This window comes from Tiliqua scincoides, chromosome 1, assembly GCF_035046505.1.
Source record: "Tiliqua scincoides isolate rTilSci1 chromosome 1, rTilSci1.hap2, whole genome shotgun sequence".
In the NCBI taxonomy this organism is placed as follows: domain Eukaryota; kingdom Metazoa; phylum Chordata; class Lepidosauria; order Squamata; family Scincidae; genus Tiliqua; species Tiliqua scincoides.
In genome coordinates, this window is record NC_089821.1 from 280,750,222 (window position 1) to 280,774,656 (window position 24,435).

The 24,435-nt window shown below is 46.3% G+C and overlaps 1 protein-coding gene across 1 annotated transcript; it reads right to left on the reverse strand.

The window, feature by feature from the left end:
- Positions 1-324: 324 nt before the first annotated feature.
- Positions 325-22,857, reverse strand: CIB4 (calcium and integrin binding family member 4). Its single transcript, XM_066612126.1, has 7 exons — positions 22,804-22,857; positions 20,881-20,915; positions 19,617-19,713; positions 5,606-5,747; positions 2,907-3,016; positions 2,337-2,425; positions 325-346 (listed from the first exon to the last, which is right to left on the reverse strand). The coding sequence occupies exons 1-7, from the start codon at positions 22,855-22,857 to the stop codon at positions 325-327; spliced, it is 549 nt and encodes a 182-aa protein (XP_066468223.1).
- Positions 22,858-24,435: the final 1,578 nt, after the last annotated feature.

Sequence of the window (24,435 nt, forward strand, 5' to 3'; positions counted from 1 at the left end):
AAACCATTCCATGCCACAGTGTGTGGTGGGGACAAGCTGGCCAAGGTGGGCAAGCTGGTGTATCATCCTTCAACCAGTCCACCAACCTCTCTGTTGCAATGAAAAACCCACAGCTCTCCAAGACAACTTTAAGTGTGGGCTAGAAAACAGGTAGTTGTAAAAGAGTCTATGCCTTTCTTCGGAGCAACCTTTTATTCCTACACCTGCTGAAAAATACGTAACTAGTTGTTTCCTCCCTTAAAAACCATGATGAGAGCTGCTGGAAGATTTTATCGAAGGCATCTCTTCTCATGAGCTGTCTGCACCTGGCATCCTATCCCTTCTTCAGAAGTAGATCCTAAAGGAGCTGGGAAAGATGCGTTGTTAGACTCCTGGATTAGGTGACCCCTGCTTGAATCCTCATAAAGAGCAAGAGCTGTTTTGTGCTCCCATCAGTCCAAAGTTTGCATGACATGTGCCTGGACCACTCATGGCAGCTGTAACACACCAGGCAGAACCTCACTATGTGAACCTCTTGCAACATTGTTTTGTGGTGTGATGTAATGTGCCAAGACATTAGCTTTGTCAAGCATCACTGCAAGTGCATATGAACGTAAGAAAAGCCAAAGGTCCTTCAGCATCCTGTTTCCTGCCGAGGCCCACCAGCTGCTCCTGGGTGTCCTCAATCAGCCCACAGAAACACTGCATCAGAAATCAGGACAGGGCAGTCATCAATTATATTTTAAGGTATTTTTATTCTGCCTCTGAAGCTTCATGGAGGTCCAGCAGTCTATCAATGGCTATGAATTGTGTTGACTACATGCATTACCTCCAGGGTCTATGACAGTGCGCCTCTGTTCACTGGTCGCAGGGGAGCAATGGTGGTTTTCCACTGGGGCAGTTGGTGGGCCACTGTGGGAAACAGGATGCTGGAGTAGATGTAGTTTGATTCAGGAGGCTTGCCCTATGTTCTTGAATTCTGAAGCTTCACAGGTCAGCATTGAAAAAATGCCCTAGTCACTTGCACTCTCTCTCCCAGCCAGGACATGGTAGATAACTGGCTTTTGTCACCTTCCACCAGCTCCTTAGGTACTGAACAAGGCATCGCCCAGGCCATTCAGATAAACCAGGAGAACAAGAGGATGAGTGGGTCCTGCAGCTCCACTCTGTGTGTGTCTGTTGCTGGGCAGAAATGAAGCCAGAAGTTTCCCTTCCAAGCCTGGGAGCATAACAGAAATGGTGGCCAGGACAGAAGCAAGATTTTGCTTGATTTGGCTCATGATTTTGGGTACGTCAGCTGCCACCTCCACACATACTTGCCACTAGACCCTGGGGAGAGCCCAAAGACAAGAGCCATAGAGTAGGCCAGAGTGGCCTTCTCCTCCACTTTGTGTGGCATACTCTTAAATTCATCATTTCTGTGCCAAACAAGATTCATAAAGTCTTGCAAAGAAATGAAAGTGGTTGCTCCTACTTTTGGAATTTCTCCCCCTGACTAGAGACCAAACCTGGCTAGAGTTTAATTCAGACTTGCCTCTGGGGACCAGGGATAAAGAAGCACAGGCAGAAGAATTGGCATATTCTGGAATAAATGGAATATGGCTGACCAACTTCCAATCCAAATCAATCTATTTTATGCTTCCCCAGCAGAATGGCAGCCCAATCCTATTCAGGGCATGTGGTGGGTCCCTCAGTCCTGGACCAGTGGTGCGAAAGTCATGCTACTGGGAGAGAGAGGGTCTCAGCAGCAGCCGCACATGCCAATATCCCATCCTCCTTCCTCCCTCCCCCCCAATATCCCCTGGGTCTTCTCAGAGTTATGCCAGCTAAAGAGCTGGCTTAGGTCCAAGGAGACCCATTGGCAGGTAGACAATCTACAGGGAGATAAGGAAATCTTTACTGACCTCTCCCAGGTCATCAGGTCCCATCCCGTCCCCCACAGCATGCAGCATGCTTTCCAGCAGTGGCTTTGCATATTATGGACTGGCATGGGATTGGATTGGACCCTTAGTTATCCCTTTGGCTTCTGGTGAGTCTGTGGGAAAGACTCCCTCCACAGAACTCCTATCCAGTGCTTCCTGTTCTCCAAGAGACTTTGAAACATTGGTTGTCTATGTTCTATCAGGTTTTTGTTCACAGTTCTGGGAAAGCTCTGTGGCTGACACATTCCATAGGAGTGCCTGTCATTGTTCAGGAAGACACCCTGCAGGAGGGTAAGCCAAGATGGAGCACAATAGAGTGGGTGGGGGGTCCAGCACTGACCAATGGGCGCATGGGTCGTGGGCGCACAAGCAATGGGGTTATAGGACAATAAGCAAATTGGGGTATGTGGCACCTCACTGGAGATCAGCTCTTACTGTAGGAAGTCTGGAGACTTGGTCATGGCATATTCAAACTCCGTCAGAGACAGCAGTCTGTCATTATCCGAGTCAGCTTCTTCCAGAATCTGCTTAGAACACAAAAAATATGTCTCTGTCACATACACATTCCAAAGCAGGGAAGCAACAGGAGGCCTTCTAACAAGCCACTCAGCACTGGCCCAGGAGGAAACAAGATCAGTTTCCAGTGGTGCTGTGACCCAGAATGCCACCAGATACCATCTTGTGTCCCCCATCTCTGCACAATGAAAAACAAATAAGAAGAGTCCCACTTGGAGCAGTCCAAAGGCCCATCTTGTCTGGCTTCCTGCATCTCACAGTTGCCTCAGATGCCTCAGGGAACACACAAGACAACTATATCCTGTTGCCACTCCCTTGGATCTGGCATTCTGAGGTAGCCCACTTCTCAAACCAAGAGGTTGCACATACCCGTCATGGCTTGTACTCAGTTATTGTCCCCCATGCCACAGGAGAAGCTGCTGCTGCTTGCCTCCATCTTGAAGTCTCATGAGATACCATTAAAAAAAGGGCTGCTCTGGGGATACGCACATGGTTGGCCAGGGACACAACTTCGTCCTCAGTGAGAGTATTCCTGTTGAGCAGTCTGCGGATGACATTTTGAAGGTCTTCCTCATCGATAAAACCATCTTCATTGAAATCTAGTGAAGTGAATCATTGCAAAATATGGGAGTGGGACTTGGGAGAAGTGCACTAAGATACACAATCCAAAATAAGACAAAAGAAGGGCCTTCTTAGTGGCTCCACCTCAGCTGTGGAACTCCTTGCCAAAGGAAGCCCGCTGTAATAGCCGGTGCAAGGCCCAGCACCCACCTTCCATCTTGTGCATCTGTCAACTATTTTCTGTGTGTCTCCCAGTCCCTGGGAGCTGTCTATTTCTATAAGAAGCTTGAAAAGTTGGACTCAAAACAATGACCTTAACAGCTGCACCTGCTCAGAGTTATGAGAATCGGGTGATAAGATGTGTATCTACTTCAAAACCTCGGGCTGTGTTTATTTTTGCATGCATTACTCTAGATCAGGGGTGCCCAAACCCCGGCCCTGGGGCCACTTGTGGCCCTTGAGGCCTCTCAATACGGCCCTTAGGGAGCCCACAGTCTCCAATGAGACTCTGGCCCTCCGGAGATTTGTTGGAGCCCACACTGACCCAACACAACCACTCTCAGTGTGAGTGTGACTGTTTGACCTCTCGTGTGAGCTGTGGGATGAGGGCTCCCCCCACTGCTTGTTGTTTCACATCTATGATGCAGCAGCAGCAGCAAAGGAAAGGCCAGCCTTGCTTTGTGCAAGGCCTTTTATAGGCCTTGAGCTATTGCAAGACCTTCATTCATTCATATAAGTTCATCTTTCATATATTCATTTATGCAAACTTATGTAAATTTATTCAACTTTTAAATGTAAATTAATTCTTTTTTTCCCCGGCCCCTGACACAGTGTCAGAGATATGATGTGGCCCTCCTGCCAAAAACTTTGGACACCCCTGCTCTAGATGCACCTGCTAGAAAGCCCCTCTCTCTAATGATGAGAACATCTCTTGCTGGCATCAGTCAGCCTGGCCCTTATCTGCTACACATGTCTTGATAAGATGTCTCCTAATGATGAGAACTCTCGCAATAGCAACTTTCACAATGACATAAATCACTTTGCTGTCAATAAGTCTATTTCTAGCCAATTAGCACTGATTTCCTGATAAGTGAGGCGGAGGAAAGAGCTAGCCTATACAGTATATGGCCCTATATTGGTCCTTATTGAGCACTGGAAGTCTCCCACCAATATTTCCTACAATGTGTGGTGGGAGGGAGACAAAATATACCAGAAGAAAAGCTGAGAAGCAAAGGGGCAGCAGGGCATCTTCCCTCAGGGTTCTTTCTTCTTTCTTCTTCACCGCATTCTAAAGCACAAGAGAGGGAGTGCACCGAAACCTTCCACATACTTGTAGATTCTGCTAAATCAGGTGTAGGTGCTACTACTTGGCTGGAGATTTTGCTCTTGGTTCCTCTGTGTCTTTGCCCATTCAGTGACACTCCTGAGCCCAATGCATACTGCCAGGCCTTTGGCTCTTACCTACTCACTGCAAGCCCCTGCCTAAACCCTATCCTCTGACCTACAAAACACCAATCTGAGGCTTGGTCTTGCACTTAGTAGACCTGGCAGCCTGCAAGGATGGAGGGAGGAGAGTCACTAAAAGCAGAGGGTGCCCGACACCACACTGCCCCACTGCCTCCCCTTGTTGAGGAGCAGAGATGCCTGCAAAGCTTGCCCCTGGTGGCCCTGCTTCTTCACCCCATTGCCCCCCTGTTCTTCCCTCTTTCTTCCTCCTCCTTCCCACATTCCTCTCCCTTGTGGCTGCCTCCCCTGGCCGAATGCTTCCTCCACCCTGTACTACCTGCCCATTTGCCCTCAGTATTTCCTCATTTATGTCCATCCCCCAAGCTCCAACCTCCCTGAACTTCCACCTCGCACTGCCTTTGCTAGCTGATGTGATCATGGTGATGATGTCATTGCGGGTTGTGGTAGACAGACTGAACAGCTGTATGGAGCTCCATCCATAACAGAGCCAAGGCCCACAAGACCCTTGGGAAATGTAGTATTCTCAAGGGCTACTGATTACCAACTTCAGATTGGTAAACATCTGAACATATTCTGAAAACAGAATAAATAAACATCTCTGATATTTTGGGCACAAGCTGAGCCAATGCAGTGGGAATTATGGAAAAGTGCATCCATTTCTATCCTTACCTTTGCACCTTACTTTACCTTCTATCCTTGACCTTTGCACATGGATTTGTTTATACCAGTTAGGCCACTGGTCCAGTGAGCCCAGGATTGCTTATTCCAACTGGCCACTGTTCTTCAGCAGAGGAAAGGACTTGCATAGCCCTGAGTTCAAGTTGCTTGTAAGTGAAGAGACCAGGGAATGAACAGAACCTGAGACTTTCTGCAGACAAGGCTATAGGTAACCACTGAGTTATGGTCCCTCTCCATGCTTACTGCACTTCCCCTTGCACTCCTGACTGTGTGCTCACTTCCACAGACTCTTTGGCTTTAACTTTGCCTACACTTAGATGTGTAAGCTGGCCTCTCCCTTTAAAAAAAGTTGACGCCAAGACTGCTATCCCATCCTTAGCTTCCTGACCCATTCCCAAGGTGCCAGCTGAGATAATGCCTCTCGCCTGACATTTGGGGTTTCAGTAGGCCTTATCACAGACCACATAGAGGGACTATCATACCATATATTCGAAAAACATATTCAATCTTAAGGTCAGGACATGCCAGGTCACTGAAGACAGATGCCATCCCAAGGACATCCTCAAATGTAAAGTAGCCATCAGTGGAGAACACTTTGCAGATCCTATCTCTGAATGGATTGACCTGTTTGGAAAGAGGAAGACTAGGTATTAACAGCCTTTGGAAGTAGGCCCCAGAACTTCCAAGGTTATAACTCCCTTTAGAGGGAGGTTATGTAGCCCTTCAGAGGGCTTTTGTCTAGTTCCTGAGTTTTTATTCCCCACCATTCCCAAAAGGAGACTCAAATGCTCAAAACTCAGTATTTGAAAATCAATTAAAATGTTCAGTAAAAATCAGATAAGACCAAACGTCCTCAGAACGTTAGCATTTTTAATAGAGTTAAGCTATAGGCACTAGCAAAAAAGCCAATATTTCTGTTTATTTCTTGAAAGAGCCTGTGACAGGCCAGGCTGGGCAGGCCACAGGGTTACACAGCAAGCAAGTCCCTTCCACCTGACTTTCTGATAGTGAAGATCCATGACTTTTTGATGTCATTTGTGATTGGCCTGCTTTGCTGTCAGGGTGAGGTAGGGAACGCTTTTGGGAGGGGGACAAGCTGTGTGCAATGGATTTAGACTGAGCTGGGGGATTGGACTGAATGGCCCTTTGGAACCTCTGACTTTTTTTCTCCTGGAGTGGGGAATAAATAAACATCTCTGATATTTTGGGCACAATAATGGGTTTCAGGGAACGAACTCCAAGTAACACACATTATTGGGATGGCTGCGGAAAGCACTTATTTTCCTTTCAGAAGGAACAATGGAAATGGAGATTTCACCTGAGTTTTTTTCTAGCTTACTTGTCATGGGACGGTTCTGATTGGCCCTGTCCAAGGGTCTAAATCAATTTTAAAGAGGGAGCTAGAAGACCTCTAGCAACTGCAAACCACACAGGCTGTGCTTGCAGGGAAGCACTGTGAGTCCTGAAAAATGTGCCCCCATCCCCCCTGCGTGCTGATACTGAACTTATTTATACCATACCACACACACACACACACACACACACACACACGTATTACAGATTTAGACAGGCAACAGAGAAAGGTCTGTACTTCCAAGGAGCCTACAATTTAAAATAGGAGGAGTTGTATGGCAAAGGGAGCTGGAACTGCATAGAGATGTGTGTGATCATAAGAACATGCACAGAGTCCAACTACTGCTGGCCTATCAAGACACAGCTGGGCCATGTAGTTCAGCATCCTGTTACCCAGCTAGATGCCTCCAAAAGGTTCACCTGCTGTTTGTTCCCAGGAAGACTGCCCCTGCGCATGGAAGCTCCAATCAGCTTCCATGGTTGTTGATGGGCCTGGTCTATTGCCTAATCCCCTCTCAAAGCCATCTCAATCAGTGGCAGCATCACCTCATCCTGCAGCAGCAGCAACCACAAGTAATTGTTCAGGAATAAAGATGTCCTTCCTTTCACCTGTCCTGAACCTGCAACCTGTCACTTTTCACTGGGTGACCCCAATCTCAGCATTGCACCACAGAACCTTCTGTAGCATTCCAGGTTGCTTGATTTGTATGCATCCTTGGCATGTCCCACAGATATGACCCACATGCTCTCTGCGCTGAGGTCTTGTGTGCATTCTGGAAACCAGAGATCCCTAATTCATTTACTCTCTTATGTAAAAGGGGGTACAAAAGAAAAGTTGTATCTACTGATAAAATTGCTCTTTGAGGCCCTGCCTGAGATACTCACTGAGGCTGGTCACTGACTCTGAGCCTGCTTCACAGGGCGTGCTGTCAACCTAAAATGGGGGCAGGAGCAAGTGCTACATATGCCACCCTAAGCCTTGCACAGTGGTGGGATGTGGGTGTAGGAAAGAAAATTCTCCCTGACACAACCCATTGCATGCCACAAGAAGTACGAGCTTGAAAGCTTCAACTCAAAGGAAGACAGTTGTCATTGCACCCTCTTCCCTGCAGATGGCAGCACTCCATCATAGAACAACCTGGCCTGTATCAAGCTCATGGAGAACCATGTTCAAAGCAGTTAAATAATCCACTCATGTCCAAAGATCAGACCTAGACCTCCTTCCCGCGACCTTCTTTTTACTGAGGGCTTCTTCCTCCCCCAGCTTTTTTTTTCAAAAAAGAATAAAGACAGAGGACGCGATGTCCCTGTCGGTGTCAATGGAAAGAGATTTGTCTTTTGAGCCACTCGCCACTGGCCACCATCGAGAGAATTGCAAGAGGCAAGTCCAGACATGCAGGGCTTTCTTGGTTCCTTTTTCCAAGCAAACAACATCTCCCCCCACCCAGTTTCCAGGGTGGCTATATGGGAAAGAGAGACAGAGACATTCGTTCTGGAAAATAAAGCAGAGATGCCTTGCTATGCCTGTGCACTGACTGGATTGTGGCCATGATGTTCAGCCAAAGAACCAGCTGGGCTAATGGCTCCTGGACCCATGTGCAGCTGACCATGCCTCCTGCTGGCCATAGAGGTGGGAACATTTGGTTTATGTGCTGAAACCAGAGGGGACACAGCTTGCATGGGGTGCAAACCTTAAGGATTTTTGGACTTGCTTGTATTCCAGTGCATGAAAGTCCACCTTCTTCAGGTTTCCTCTTCATGTCTTAATTAAGTTCCAATCTATTTATGAATGGAAACTCTTTCCCTTGTCTGAGAAAGGCCTGTTTACCTCTATATTGAAAATATTTCTCTGCCACTTTTCTGTTCCATTTAAGGGATCACTGAGAGGGCTTATGTTATGCAATAAAATGATCATAAAGCAAAGCAAATACAAAGTATTGCTTAGAACCTGCCCTTTAAAGCACACATAGGTCTGTGTGGGGGTGAGGGAGTTGTCCTCTTTCTTACGCCATGCAGAGCAACACATCTTCACAGCAAGCACATTTGTGCACCTCAGACTGGAACTTTGACAGGAACTTTGCTCAGTCTTGCCAGAAGGAGTTTTGGAGAGCCAACTAAAAGTGTTACTAAAAGTTATGCGTTTGGAGGTGGGGGAGGTGTCAGATTCATTGCAAGAGAGTTTGTGCAGGAGAAGCTCTCACTGCATTGTGCCTGGAGCCAAGTCTTTATTCGCCCCAAGCATTGCTGAGCCATCCTCTGTGCAGCCCCATAACCAGTGGAGGGCAGAAGAAGACCAGCAAGAGGCTGCAAGGAATTCATCAGTGGCTGACCTGCAGTCTCTTTTGATCTCCAACTGTTAAGTGGCCTGCAACTGAGATTGGCTAATAACCACCCCTCCTCCTAGACAGAGGTGGTTCACACACACCTCCTGATGGAAGCAAGAGAGATGCTATTTTCGAAAGTACACACAGCATCCCTAAGGCCAGTGCAGAGACTCTCAACCCATTTGATCAGTGTAAATTTTGGCATTTTATATTCTGAAGAAGTGCTATTGCCTGCAGGGAAACTCTTCATTTAAGTATTGACAGAGAGACTGTGTGAAAGAGTTACAAAAAAGAGCTTGAAAACATAGTGGTTTGTGCTTTTCAATGTCGGGGGGGGGGGGGAATGAAACCAAAGGGGCACACTGTATGGAATTACTGAAAAGCAGAAGTTTGTAGGGAAGGTTAATGAAGGAGACACACTTACAAAAAGAACAAAAGCTCTGGGAAAAGAAATGGAAAAAGACAACACAGGAGGCAAGGAAGGACTTTGAAGATCACATGGACAGCAACATTAAGACCAACTTCATGCTCAGGATAATTAAAAACAGAATTGAGAATAAATGGCCAATATTACTAGCTATTGTACAAATTGATGGTAAGGCCACATTTGTAGTATTATGTCCAGTCCTGGTTGCCATATCTCGAAAAGGATATACTGGAACTGAAAAAAGGTGCAGAAGAGAGCAACCAAAGTAATTACTGGGCTAGGGCACCTCCCTTATGAGGAAAGGCTACAGAGTTTGAGGCTCTTCAGTCTAGAAAGAAGGCGCCTGTGGGGGGGACAAGATTGAGACATATAAAATTATGCATGCCATGGATAGAGGGAAGTTCTTTTCCCTCTTGCACAACACCAGAACCAGGGGAAATCCACTAAAATTAACTGACAGAATCATTAGAACAGATAAAGAAAATATTTCTTTACCCTGTGTGTAATTGAGCTGTGGAACTCCTTGCTACATGACAATGTGATGGGACTTGGCCTTAGATGTCTTTAAAAGGGGATTGGACAGACTTATGGAGGACAGGTTCATCACCTGTGACAGATCATGATCACGGTATGCAGTGATTTTAGAGGTAGCCCATCTCTGAATGCCAGACGCAAGGGGGTGACAACAGAATAAGGCATATTGTTGTCTCGTGTGCTTCCAGAGGCATCTGGTGGGCCACTGTCAGATACAGGAAGCGGGCCCTTGGCCTGATCCAGTAGGGCTCTTCTTATGTCCTTAATTCTGTGTTAGTCCATATCATCAGGAAAAGAGGGGAAAGAGAAGAACATGAGAATTAGCAATTCTGGTTAACAGCCATTGATAAACCCACCCTCCTTTATCACTGTATCACTTCATTTTTAAAGTCTCCTAAACTTTTATACACACACACACACACACACACACAGAGAGAGAGAGAGAGAGAGAGAGAGAGAGAGAGAGAGAGAGAGAGAGAGAGAGAGTGTTCTAAATTCTGGACACTGACAGAGTCTTCAGGACCTTGGAAAGTTCCCAGAGAAGGTAGATGTTGCTTCATTAGCAATCAGAGATCTCTAAAGTTGTGATGCCACCTGCTGAGTGGCATCACAGCTGAAGTTTCACCCTTCAGTTGGAAGCTTATGAGAATTTTCTAAGGGCTTGAACTCTGCACTCCCATGTTGCTTGGTGGCTTCTAGGTGCACTCACTGTCTTCTCAGTTAGAAACTGCGGCTGAGGGGTTTGGGGCAGCTGATGATGATATGGAAAAACTGCAGACTCCCATTCTTTCCTCAAAGAGTCTCAGCCTCTGGTCCTGGGAGCAGAATCAGGTGTCAGTTTCTCTTTCCCAATATGATTTGCATAGTGCTCTACCTCTGACTGGTCTCAGGTGTCCAGGACTCACTGAGGGAAGAGTGGGTGCTTGACAGTGAGGGGGCACCAGACACAGAAGAGCCCCAGAAGCCTCAACTTGCCCTCCTAGGAATGGCCTCTCCTGAGCTAGACTCCTATGAGGGGTCAAACCCTGACATACTGGGAAACTATCCCGTTCGCTGCCTCCCTGTCAAAGCAAGAACTCATCAAGTGAGAGACAACAGAGGTGGCACAGTGCTCAGCTCCAGGGCTGGAGGCTGCCCCTGTGACCTCCACTCAACAGCAGAAGGGCTGAGCCTGTTGGAGGGGGCATAGTCAGAACCTGGAACCTCAGTTGGAGATGGTTCTCTATGGGTTCATGGTCTTGTCACTCCAGCTATCTTGCCAGGCTGGGTCCCTGAGAGAGACTGAGATGGGACATCAGGCAGGCTAGGGGAATGTAGGGTCCAAGGAGGATTCCTGAAAATCCACATCTATTTAGCCTCCTTTGGACTCAGTGCCATTTTTATGTGTCTGTGAACTGGGACACAATGTGGGCAGTAGTGTGGCCAGGATCACATGTTTGCTGGTCACATGGTGCCCTGCACTGACCTGTCACCACCAGCTTATTCAAAGGCAAACCATCATGGGATTCACTAATAGGGTTGACCCAACATACCCCAATTTCACCACACGTTCACAGGCAGTGAAAATGAGAAGCCATTTTAGCAAATGGACATAAGGTTGGACAGAGGAGAGCCACCCGTGTTGGTTCTCCATTTCCCATCAGTCTTCTGGGGGCAGGGATACATTATCACATCATACTGCTTTTCAGGGACTGACGGGGAACAAGTCACAGCTGCGGGCTCCCTGGGGGTGTGTCAGCACCACAAAAGATGAGCTGGGGGTAATTTGTGGGCACTTTTTGTTTTTTCTCCTTCACCAAATTTGGACCCCCAAATCACATTTGAGCTCAGGATCAAGGAGAGAGGGCCATTCATTCCAAATGCTGTTTCCTTCCACACTCCTGAATGCTGAGGCAGCATTTTACAGATGACTTTTTAATGAAAGCCAAAAGCCAGTCATCTATTTGTGTTTGTTGACACGGCTCGTGAATGTCAAGAGGCAATGCCGAAAATAGCCGACTTCTGCAACACAGGCTAATTAGGGAGGGAGCTGGAGAAACAAGAGCAGAGAACATGCATTGCAACGTGTTTGGCAAGGAGAACAGAAGCCCCTTTTGTCTTAATGAGGCTGCCTTTTTTGCAGTCAAGTTCGGAGGCGATAATGGGGCAAACGGTGCCCATGCTGAAATGAGAACACATGTCTGCTACGGGGCTGGTGCAATTTTAAATCCTTGATCTAAATGAGGGTTGTCATCCAGCTCGAGAAGGTTTATTTTTAAATCCAGTAACTGTCTGGTTTTTATTAACCAATTAATAAATAAATAGATTAAATGTGGCATGGGAGCAAATGCCAACTCAAATATTTCCATTTCCATCAAGTTCAAGAACTGGAGCATTCCTTGTTGCAGATACACACGAGAGATAAAATAGGTTTGGAAAGGGCCATCCTCTATGGAAAGTTCAGGTTTACAAATTGCATCAGTAGTGATTGTGATCAGCACCGGTTTAGCTCTTATTAATTTCATAAATATGCACTAGAAACAAAAGGTAAAAGCATCTGCTGAGATGCCAACCTTTAACCTCATCTCTGCAAATAATGTCACAAGGGCCTGAATGGCTTGTGGGGGTGAGGTGGAAAAAAAAAAGCCTTGTCGGGTTGACATTGTCTGTGCCCATCTGGACAGCATAAGAGAGAACTTTTCATATGGGCCACTAGGAAGCTCTCCTGTCCAAATACTATTGAAATGAATGGGAGCTGTGTAAGAGCAGGTCCCATTCATTTCAGTGGGGGTTGCATAGGAGAACTTCCAAAGAGAATGTGTTTCCAGCAGACTGGGCAGTGTGTGTCATTCCTGTCTGCCCTTCACTTGAATGTGCAACACTAGAATGCATCTCAGTGCTGACCAAACCTTTCTGGGCCGTGTCATCGTACAGTTTATTAGTTGTATCATATTATGGCAGTCTGGTTCCAGGTCATCCAAAGGCTTTATAGGATCCCATAGATGACTACCTTGTAGATATGTTGTACCATACACACAGCCAGATCATCTTCCTCAACTCTAATCCCGACTACAAAATCAAGATATTATTTCAACATTTTTTTAAGCCTAAGCTTAAACTTAGGCTTTAAGCCTGTCACCAGTTTAGAGCCCAATCCAATGCATATCGACTCAGAAGCAAGACCCATAATAGTCAACTTACTCACTGGTATGTGTGGATAGGATCGCAGCCTTAATTGATCAAGCTTAATAAGCTTAATTAATCAAGTACATTAATCAACTAAAGTTGAGCAAGGCCTGGAAGCTGAACAGTGACTGGTTCTTCAGTACTTTGGGGAGCTCCCAAGAAAGGTAGATGTTGCTTTTACTGGGATATTAATGGAGGTAGTTTTAAACAGTGGTGCGAGAGTTATGCACCACCCTAATTTTTTTTTCTTTTGAGACCTATTTGATTCTGGTATGTTACTGCAACAGGGAATTTAAAAAAATAAATCAAATCTGGCCTTTCCCTTCAACTTAGATTTTGTTTTGTGCATTGTCTTCACAAAGCAGGAGGTTGAACTAGATGATCTCCAAGGTCCCTCTTAACTCTAACATTCTATTGTTCTATGATTAATTTGCATTTTCTTACACTTCTTTCAGTACTACTGAAATGTGGGTATGCATATGAAGGCGCTGTGAGGATGCAACTGAAGCACTAAAAGAGATTGGATGAAATAGTACCTCATTTGAAAAAAAAGACTGGGGCACAGCTTTCACATGAACAGAAATGTCACCTTGCATTAGCAAAGCAGTGAATGGAGCAAGTTCACTTTTGTCACTCAGTCTGGAATCCTTTAAGCTCCTTCCTTCCTAAGCACCTGCCCAATTTCTAAATAAGGATCATTTGGATGTTTTCGACCACTGCTAAGAGAGGATGCTGCCAAAAAAACCAGGCAAAGATGCTGAACACATCCTGGATGATTAATTTCACTCCACAAAGACTGCCATTCAGACAGCTGGGAGCAAGATCTGGGATGTTCGACACAACAACATTTGGCAATGAACACCCTCTTTGGGAACCTCAGGCTGTGTTATCAGAATGAGTGCTGCTGTTGTGGATTAAGTGCCTAGCACTCCAGGTGGCAAAATGGAAATGGAGGGTTATCTAGGAGGTGGCACATTGGAACACACAAACCTGCCTCACATTAAATCAGACCATCAGTCCATCAAGGTCAGAGAAGCATAAGTATCAACTAGCAGAGGTGTTGCTAGGTCATTTGACACCAAGGGACCATACATTTTTGACACACACACACCCGTATATGGCAAAATTATTTTCAGTAATAGTTATGACATGAAATGAATAATAATAATAATAATAATAATAATAATAATAATAATAATAATAATAATAATAATAATAATAATAATAATAATAATGGCCAGAAAATAAATGTAATGAACATTTCCCCATGAGCAGAGGGTGAAAGTCAGTGCCCTTCCCTGCTCTTGCTTCCCTGTATGCAGTACTCAATGACATACTAACCCTGCATCCGGAGGTTCAATGTAGCCATCATGGTTAATAACCATTTAAAGACTTACAGTCCACTGTGATGTTTAGACTCCACTTTTAAAGTCATCCAAACCCACCCCACTTCCCACATTAACTTCCAACCCCCTCCTCTTTTCAACAAGCTGCAGGAACTCTGGGTCACCTGAAAGATTTTGCATACATGCAAAACTCATGAGAGCATTTTTTCCCCTACAATATTATAAACTTCACATAGTTAGACTTCCATGGAGTTAAACCTTCCTCCCATTCCCAGTGCCCATTCCCACCAGAATTCACAATTCAATTAAAGACCCCCAATAACAACGCTTCCACCCATTGGCAATAAGGGTTCAGAAATGCAGTTTTCCCAGCATGGTTGACATTTGTGACATGAGGCTACCTACATCATGAGGGAACTGATTTTGGAACTGAGCTCTGAATGAACCAACCTGTGGTATATGCAGGGGGAAAACAGTTGGGTTTGTCCAGGGCCAATTCCAGATTAGGAAACTCACAGCCCAATCCTAGGCATGACTACTCAGAAGTAAGTCCCATTGTGTTCAAAGGGGTTTACTCCCAGGAAAGTCTCTATAGGCTAGCAACCTTAGGCTACTTCCAATGTTCCAAAACATGTTTTTTAATCACTTTCTGGAGGTATTTTCAGATGGAGTGATTTACATTGCTCTCCCCCACCCCTGATAAATGTTGCAAATGGCTTGGATGACTAGGAATGCTGCCTCATGCACCCTTCTGTGCAAACAGCATTAATTAGATGTGCAAAAAAGGTAATCATGCCCACTGTAATCTAAATTGACAGTGGAGCTAAATATATGTATTTCTTGGATTTTAATTAAAGCCTCCAGTGCTTGAATCTTTAATAAACATGACTTGCACACACTCCCTCTGTCTTCTCACAAACATGTTTTGATAGTGGATCAATGTAAACGATCCACCGTAACGGTCCATATGTCACACAGCATGGTTGAAAAGAGCATTACCCTGAGCGCAGCTATGGGCACAATACATCACGAGACTTTATTGGGGCATATCCATTTTGGGAGTTTTCCTACCCTGGAAGTTGAAGTGCATTTTCTGATGTGATGGGAACATTCCTAATCTTGGATTTGGATGAGGCCAGCACCAAATGTTCAGGACCCTAGACAAGGACCCAGAAATGGGCAACACCACCTCACATGCCCAAGTGGATAGCCTGGTCCGCAGTGACCTCACCATATCCTGTCCTCTTTCTTTTTGCCGGGCAGTTCACTGGTACTGCTACCATCTGTGGAGTGCTGTAGAGGCTTTCCTCTTGTCTAAAGGAAGCACATTGGAGTTGCCAAGCAATAGTCATATACAAGTGAAATTGGCCCTGAACTAATTCTATCCTTAACTGATAGTACAGCAAAGAAAGGGCTCGTCTTCTCCTTCCCATGGCCAACATTTGAGGAATATAGTATGGCTTTTAATGTTTGTTCATGCACCTTCTTGTATGCTCACACTGATCTGACGAAGAGATGTGGGACATGGAACACTATTTGGTCATGCCACAAGGTCCTGCAATGGTCCACATCAACTCTGGCTAGCTGAGGGTTATGTGAATTGGAACTTGTGGGTTGATCTAGCAGTGGTAAGAGCAGAAGTTGCATGTTTCTTAGATAGCTGCCACACAACTTCTTCCCCAGCTAAAACAGTATCTGGACTTCTTGCCAGTATCCTTTGTGTCTGTGTTTTCTTTTCAATTGTGAAGGACAGGGAGTGTGAACCCACTCCCTTTTGTGACGCTATAGACCTCATTGTGACATTTTCTATAGACATTCTAAATATTAATTATTCTTAACCCAGATTAGAAAACAGGCCCATGTCCTCTGAAGGGACGGTGCTGCTCCAGCTCTTCACTAAGCAGTTTTTCTTATCAGAAGTTTCCCATTAGGAGAAAATCTCAAAAATAGAAAAACATCACAGTCCAAAACTGACTCAGATCCAGCAAACTGGGGAGTGGATCCAAACTCGTGATAATTCACAAAACAAAATGGTAAAGCAGCGCACATGCCATGTCCAAACCGAGTCTTGAAGGGCCATGGGACAAAAATGCACTTTTGTCAGTGGGGGGAAGTACACCCTGTGAGATGGCCCATTGATCAGTATGCACTGCAGAAAACACTGGAGGGACAAAATAGACCTGGACTACTTTTTTTTCCTGGGCACTGCACCAGAAGAATTGTGACAAAGAGAGACTAACCAAGAATAACGTTTTAGGACTGAATGGAGACTTCGGAGCTGATTGGGTCCACTGTAGAGCTTCATTCACTCAACCATGGAACTCCTTGGGTGACCTGTGGTCAGATTATCTCACTAACCCTGGCCTACTTCATACCATTGTGAAGCATAAAAGGGGGAGCTATCTACGGGACCTCATGCTCTTTGGAGAAAGGGCAGGATAAACATGTAATTTTTAAAAAGCGTTAATGAGGAAGGACGGCATTCACTGCTTCTCAAGGGAGAAAACAAGTTTTTCTGAGGAAGTAGTCCAACTCCACAGAAAAGTCTTGGCTCACTGTCCTTTCAAACTTCTTCGAGTATGTCAACAAGCAGCTAGACAAGGAGTTCTCATCCACCATTGTGCACTGAAGGAAAGTGCTTTGACAAAGTCCCTCATGATTAATTATTATTAACAGTATTTATGTACCGCTTTTCAACTAAAAGTTCACAAAGCAGTTTACAGAGCAAAATCAAATAACTGATAGCTCCCTGTCCCAAAAGGGCTCACAATCTAAAAAGATGCAAAAGAACACCAGCAACAGCCACTAGAAAAGACAGTGCTGGGATGAGGAGGGCCAGTTACTCTTCCCTTGCTAAAAAGAGGAGCACCCACTTGAAAAAGTGCCTCTTACCCAGTTAGTAGGGGTTAAACTCATCAAAAACTTGTGATTAAAATGAGCAGGCCTGGAATAAGAAGATGGACCCTCACAGCTTTAGTGAAAGCCATAGTGGGCAGATCTACAACACAGATGGAAATGGGTTTCATAGTCATTCCTTCTCCCCAGGGACCCTGGGAATCATAGCTCTGAGACTAGGGGCTCCGTTAGAGAACTCATAGCACCTTCTCCAATCTGTAATTCCCAGGATTCTTTGAAGAAAGCCACAAGATGCATCAACTAGTATAAAACTGTTATAAGTTTGTCTGGAAGATATACGTATGTTGCGGCTGCCTGACTCTTTTAGAGGCAGAGATTGCTTGATTAACAGCACAAGCCTGTGCATGACTACTCAGAAGTAAGTCCCACAGCATTCAGTAGTGTTTGCTTTCAGGTAAGTGTGCCCAGGATTGCAGCTTGGGTGGCCCACAAGAGCCTTCTGTTGGCTCAAACTAAGACCAAGTTCTCACCAATGAGTGAATTTGTTATTTAGAATGTAGATGTTTTTATCACATTCTGAATTGCCTTAAGGGCTTTGGACAAAAGGCAGTTTAGCAGTTTTACAGATGACTGAAGGAAGGAATGACTCACAAAAATCAGTGTCAGGATGCCACCACTCTAAACTGTCAATGGGGGCCCATGTGGTGGAATGCGCTGGCTATGAAACAGGCCATATCCTGACACATAGAAACTTTGTATGCAAGGGGGAGGCTAGGCTAGAACCCCTCCTTGCTGACATGTTAGTTTCTTTTGTAGGTGAGAGGAATATTCTTTTGTACTGTCAGTCATGCAAGCCCACACCTGTGATGTGAAGAGGGACAGCCCAGGCACAAACCGACTCTCTCTTCTACTGTCTGTGAGAAGCAAGAATGAGGCCAGAATGTGCAAGAGGGCACAAGGTGCTACACACCCTGAGAGCCAGCCATGCCCAGCATTATTTTATGAGACTTTGGGATGATGGGTCTTAATGTTGCCTTTAAACACCTGAGTACCCCAGGCCTGTAGCCACATGCCCACCAGGCCTCAGCATGTCACCAATGGAAGCAGAATGCTTGTAGCCCCCTAATTCTTACATCAAACATCACAACCTGAGCCTGTTTCTCCCCCTCCCCATTACAAATTGCTGAAGGCTCTCCTCTTTCAACCGCATGCTGTATTGGTAGAGATGTTTGAAAACTGTATTATTTACCTTACTCTGACCACTGTGTTCAGTAAGACTTGGGCTATAATCCTATCTTACTCCCCAGAAACAAACACCTTTATGTATTGGTTGACTCTGCAATCAGCACTACCCCAGTGATTTTGAATTGGGGGTGGAGGGGGACTGATTGCATTTTGAGTTAAAGATATTCTAGAAAAGCAGAACAGCCTCACTACATGCTCTGCACAATTCCAAATGCTCCTCCTGGCAGGCTCCTCCACACTTTTGAACTGCCAGGCAAGGAGAGCTAGGAGGCGCAGGTGGGCACTAGCCATTCTGGCTCCTTCACCATGCCGCTGCCACCAAGTAACAGGGGACTGGGACATACCCCTGAAGTGGCACTGGGGAATCATGGACATGCTGGCGCTAAGAGGGAGGCCTGGACCTTGGGGAGGGAGTTGAACAATGTGCGCCATTCATATTGACCACATTTTACCAAAAGGCGAAAATAGGGCCAAAACAGGGCCAGTGATTTACAAGGAGTAGGTAACATGCAAACCCCAGGAGCTGTTCCTTTAAAATTAGAAGGGTTGTGCTGCAGGTGTTTGGATCATGATGTTGTGAGGCAAATGCTCTTCTGAGGTGTCAATAGAGGAGCTGCAATGCTCTCCTGTCTTTTGTTTAGCTCATGACTGGATGTGTGTGTTTCCTTAACGGGCACTTTACCTACAGGGTGAGATCTGTGTATTTTGCTGCCAGCTCATGGGCAGGGTCAGTAAAAGAAGCTAGCAGGGAGACCAGTTTTCCTTTTGCAGCTGGCTTGAAGGAAGTGGCTTTGGTATTGCAGGGAGGGGTTCCAAGGGCATGTTGTTTGCATAGGAGAACTGATACTACTTGGCAATCAGAAACTATCTGGGTGCCTGACTCTCCCTTCATGCTCAGTTCTGTTTGTTTGCCAATACCATGTGTATAGACCAGCCATTTTCCACATGTGCCGCTAGTGGTCCACAGGTGTGCCACAGGAATTTGGGGGAAGATCATTTATTAGTCGGGCTAACGGGATTGTCAGCCCCCCACTGGCAGCATGGTGTGCCTTGACAATTTTCGTACCTTGTCAGTGTGCCATGAGATGAAAAAGGTTGAAAATCGCTGGTACAGATGTTCACATCAGACCTGGTAAGCCTCCTGGACCTCTCATGCCTGCAGCATTTTCTTTGAATGTCTCACCCACCAGAGAAATGCAAAAGTGTGTCACACAGTCGTTTCTCTGGCAGCATCTGGGCTTACCTTTAGCTGTGGCCAGGTGCACACCTGCTCGATGGTGAGTTTCTCTTGCTTGTAATCCTTTCCTTGTGGACATGAACTACAGAAAGTGTCATGGATGCTGGTGAGGAAGAACATACCAGTCTGTGGATATGGCTGTGCTCTCACTAAGCTATTGGGGTTGCTTCTGGTGCATGTTTTTACTTTTTAATTAAATTTAATTTTTGAATCTTCACCCCACAGAGCAGCTTGCAAAAATCTCATAAAAGATATGAAAATAATTCAACACATTAAAATATGTTAAAGACACAACAACAAAAATAGTGTGCAGTTCATACTGCAGGAATCCAAAGGCGTTAAAACAACTAACAAGACCAAAGAATAAATCTGGGCAGTACCAATGCAAGATACTCTTCTCAGGTGCACTGAAAGGCTCCTGTGAAGCAAGCACAATAAAGAGCTTCTCTAGGGAGGAAACTGCATGCTCTGGGGGCCAGGATTAAAAAGGCCCTGCCCCTGATTGGGCCAGCAACCCCAACAGGCAAGGACAGTGCTCAAAGCAGGGCCTCTTCTGGCGATGCAAACACATGCGTGGGCTTGTCCTGGAAGAAGCTTTGTGCTGGGAAGTGAACTGAAAACATTGGAGGGTGTCAAACTTTGCAATACCAGGAAGGTCAGAGTGCAAGCACGAGACATTTGAATTTTGAAGAAGTTCATAGGATCTTGGCAGGATGCTCATGTCTGGACTTTGACATTGCAAAGATACACAGACAGCTCAGATCCTTCCTGGATGTTTCCCTTCAGTGGTTTATTGAAATCCAAGCAGGGAACAGCAAAGTAGAAAGTAGGTCATGTAAGCAATAAAAAACAAATTGGTTTCCTCTAATCCTGGGGATGCTTTTAATTGTGAGAACTGTGCTCCTCAAGCTCAGACCCAGGTGACAGACTAGATTGCCCTCAATCCAACCCTGCAGGCAGGGCCTGTAAGCATCCCTGGGCAAGCTGATCCCCTGACTCCAAGTGTTTATCAAAGTGGTCACTGTTGGGAGAATCTGGGCTCTGGGTGGGGGTAAGTCAGCTTGGCTAAGTTGCAGGCTGACTGAGGGTTCAGCTGGCCAGGCCAATCCCTGAACTTTCCATGCTGTTGCTGCTGATGGTTGGAGCACCCAAAGCATTGTCAGGAGGGGGCTGAGGAGTGCCATGGGGTGCCAGCAAAGACTGCATTACACTGAAGGTGTCTGCTCATGACCAGAGGCTGGGTGGAAAAAGAATATAGAGATGGACTCACCGTCTGATTTCCTCCTTAGTAAGAAATGTCAGCACCTGCAGCAAATGACAGAGACACAGTGCTACAAAATGACCTACAAATCTGATGGGTGGTGATGCTTTCAGCTGCTTCCATTTGTATGCAGTGACTGCAAAAGGAACATCAGCCTCTGTTTGATGTCACACACGTGACTAAAGGCTTATTGAAAAATGCATCACTTGAGAAAAGTGAATATTTTGTGTCACTTTGTTCCATTGTTGCACCAAGACTGGACAACAAGGGCATGTAGGCCAATTGTAATCGTGAAAAAATGTGAGCATGCTTATTGATTTTTAATTTTTTTTTGAAGTTATTCTGCTGTGTTTGTTATAATAAGAAATGAAAAAGGCAATTTTAACAATGGCTGTTGCTTCAAACCAGAGTGGAATCCCTTGTTTATTAAGCTGTACATTATCTCACACTTCCTCCAACACCAGCAAAATACAGTAGTGACATTTTCATAATACGTGATCTTAGTGCAATCCCTTAACCCGATGGTTCCCAAACTTTTTCTACTGACAGCTCCCTTGACCAACTGAGCCACTAGCCGTGGCTCCCCATTAGGGCTACAATCTTATACATTGCATCGGGCTGCAGGTTTTTCATATAGACTCTGCAGCTCCCCAGCTGGTTTCCCCAACTCCCCAGGAACCATGGCTCACAGTTTGAGGACCACTGCCTTAACCAATTAATCAGTTAAAATGAAGATGACCAATCAGCTTGAAATGGCTGTTCAACCCAATTCTATGTACCCACCAGCCCAGAGCATGCTGCACTGTCGACAGAGTGCCCACTGCATGCTGTGGTGGGTAGGTGGGTGGGCGGGGCAATCAGATGCCCTGAGAGAAGTAAAAATCTCTTTTTACTTACCACCCCATAAGCCACCTACCCACCAATAGATCTCCTTGGACCCATATCAGCTATTTAACTGGCATATGAGAACCTCAGGGGGCTTACCACGTTGGGAAAAGAGGAATTGGATCTTGGCATGCACTGCTGCCACCGAGATCCTCCATCTCATGCCCTCAGTTCAGCCTGGTCCCTGCCCCGATCCTTCCCCAAACTGCCCTTGCTCCCATTTTACCTGCTCAAGTAGCAGAGTTTGAGGGCTTAAAGCACTGGTTCACGAGATCCACTACTGTAGGCCTTCAATAGGCCTGGGCTGTAACTTAGGAACCTAATGACACCAGAGGAGCCATGCTGGATCAGGCCAAGAGCTCATCTAGTCCAGTTTCTCATATCTTACAGTGGCCCACCAGATGCCTTGGGAGCACATGAGACAACAAGATACTTGCATCCTGTTGCCACTCTCTTGCATCTGGCACTCAGACTAGCTCTAAAACTCAAAGGCTTTAATTAGGAAACCTAATTATGTCCCAAAAGAACTCCAAGGGACATTTGGAATCTGGCTCAGATGAAACATCTGTAGAGTTTTCAAGAGAGGTGAAAAGAATGTTGATGTGGGATCTGTGGTATTTCTCCAGGGAGTTTTTCAGAGCTGTAGTGGAGAGCAAGGTCAGGTGGCCTGAGGTAACAAACTCCTACACACCTTCTTTGAGGTGTCTAGAACAGCAAGCCAAGCATCTGTAGTGCTGTTGCCATGGAAATGGCAGATGGACTTCATGGCAGGATCCTCTGAGGCCTGGAAATAAGCCCATGATGAGGGGCATGGCCTTATGCCTGTCTCATGACTTGTTACTGAAGGGACTCACTATTTAAGATGATTTCTGATTGGGCAGAGGTGGGACAAATAATTCTAGATTTCTGTCAGGCTGGTAAGTGAGATAACACTTCCTGTTGGGATGTTGGCTGCTGCTTTATAGTGAGGACTATACCAGGTGTTTTGTCTGTGGCAAGACTTGATGGCCTACTATGGAGTGGGGCAGGGACCAGACAACTCCTAACCTGATATTCTTCGAGCTCTTCTTTCTTCAAAGAATGGTTTATGCACTGGCCCATTTCGCCAGCCTGAAATTTCAACAGCCAGAAGAAGAATAGAATCAAGGTGCTGGTAACCCCGGTAACCAGGTATACAGCAACTCTGCAGGCACCCCCTGGGAAGTTTGATGGGCACAGAATGGCTCCTTCCTATGAAAGACCATCATCCCCTTTCGCTGAGAGCTGGCACTGAGCCCCAGGCAAGATGCCTGATTGGGCCCCCCTTCCTAAATTTTCCCACACAGGGTTGAATCCAGTGTTTGTGTTTGGGGGGGGAGGGAAGTGGTCATGAGCACTACCTTAACTCCAGAGTCCAGGTCATTCAGGCTGTTAGACCTGAGCTCCCGGATGAACTTTCTGGCCTCTGTGGCCAAGGTTTGCTGGCCAGGTAGACTTTGGCTCCTGCCTGGACTTGGAGCACAGATCTACCTGCTGGGTAGACCTGGGCTCCCATTCCAACTCTGACCTTTGGATGTCTCTTTCAGGCAGGTACCTGGACTCCCGGCCAGGCACAATCTTGTTTCTGATGCCTCATCTAGTGGGTATTCCCTTGGTGCCCACTCCCCATCCCAGAGGGCACCCATCCCTATTGGCACAACAGTTTGGAGGGGGTGTCATGTCCATGGCGGTGTTATGTGTAAAACTTGGGCTCAGTCTGAGGAGGACCAGAGGGAAAACTGCTGCAGGAGAGGAGGCTGCAGTACCAGTGGAGGGAAGGTAGAGGCTGCTGTGTGCAGAGGCCTATAAAAGGGGCTGCACAAGCGAGAGCTGGGGAGACCACCAGGGAAAAGCTGCTGTGAGGAGCCTTGGGGAGCAAGCTCTGTGGAGGAAGAAAGATCACCAGGCGAGCTGGGAGAGAAGGAGCTGCAGAGCAGAGCTGAAACCTAAGAGCTGAGGAGAGAGAGCTGCAGCAAGGAGCCCCTGAGACAGCCACTGAGAGCCAGGGAGCAACCAGCCAGCCTTTGCCTCAAGTCCTGCTGCCTCCTGCCTGCCTAGTGTCTGCCTCAGGTCCTCACTCAATCAGGGAATTTGGAACGAGGGTGTTATCATTTTGGTTCAGGTTCCATTCCTCACAATAAAAGCCTTTAACTTACATTGGTTTCAGTGGTCTCTGTCAATCCTGCATAACAGCGGCATGCCGCCTTCCCCCCAGGTGGTCTGGAGCTACAGTATAAGGTCCCAGGGCGCAACAGACTTACCCCTCCAAGGGATGGACCACAGAGACCTTTTTCCAGCTTTTCAGAAGCTATTTATTCTAGTGAGCAATTTTACATTCTTTGGGCTCTCAGGGGTCAGCATTCACAGTCCACTATTTAACAGGAGTTCCAGCAAAGGTGGGATTCACAACCCTGTTGTGATCCTGAGGGTTGGGTTGTGCTGCCTGTTGGCAGCTGGACCCCTTCCTGAGGGTTGGGCTGCCTACCTAGGTGCTGCCCTTTTCTGCTACTGCTTTCTCTCTCTTGGACCCCTTTCCAGGATGGGAGAGGGGTTGCTGGTGTGTTGCACCACTCTCCCAGGTGCAGCCAGCAGCTCCCCAGGGGTCCGGCTCCTTCCTGCCTTCATCCGGTTCTGTGGGGCAATGTTCCAAATGGAGGAGCA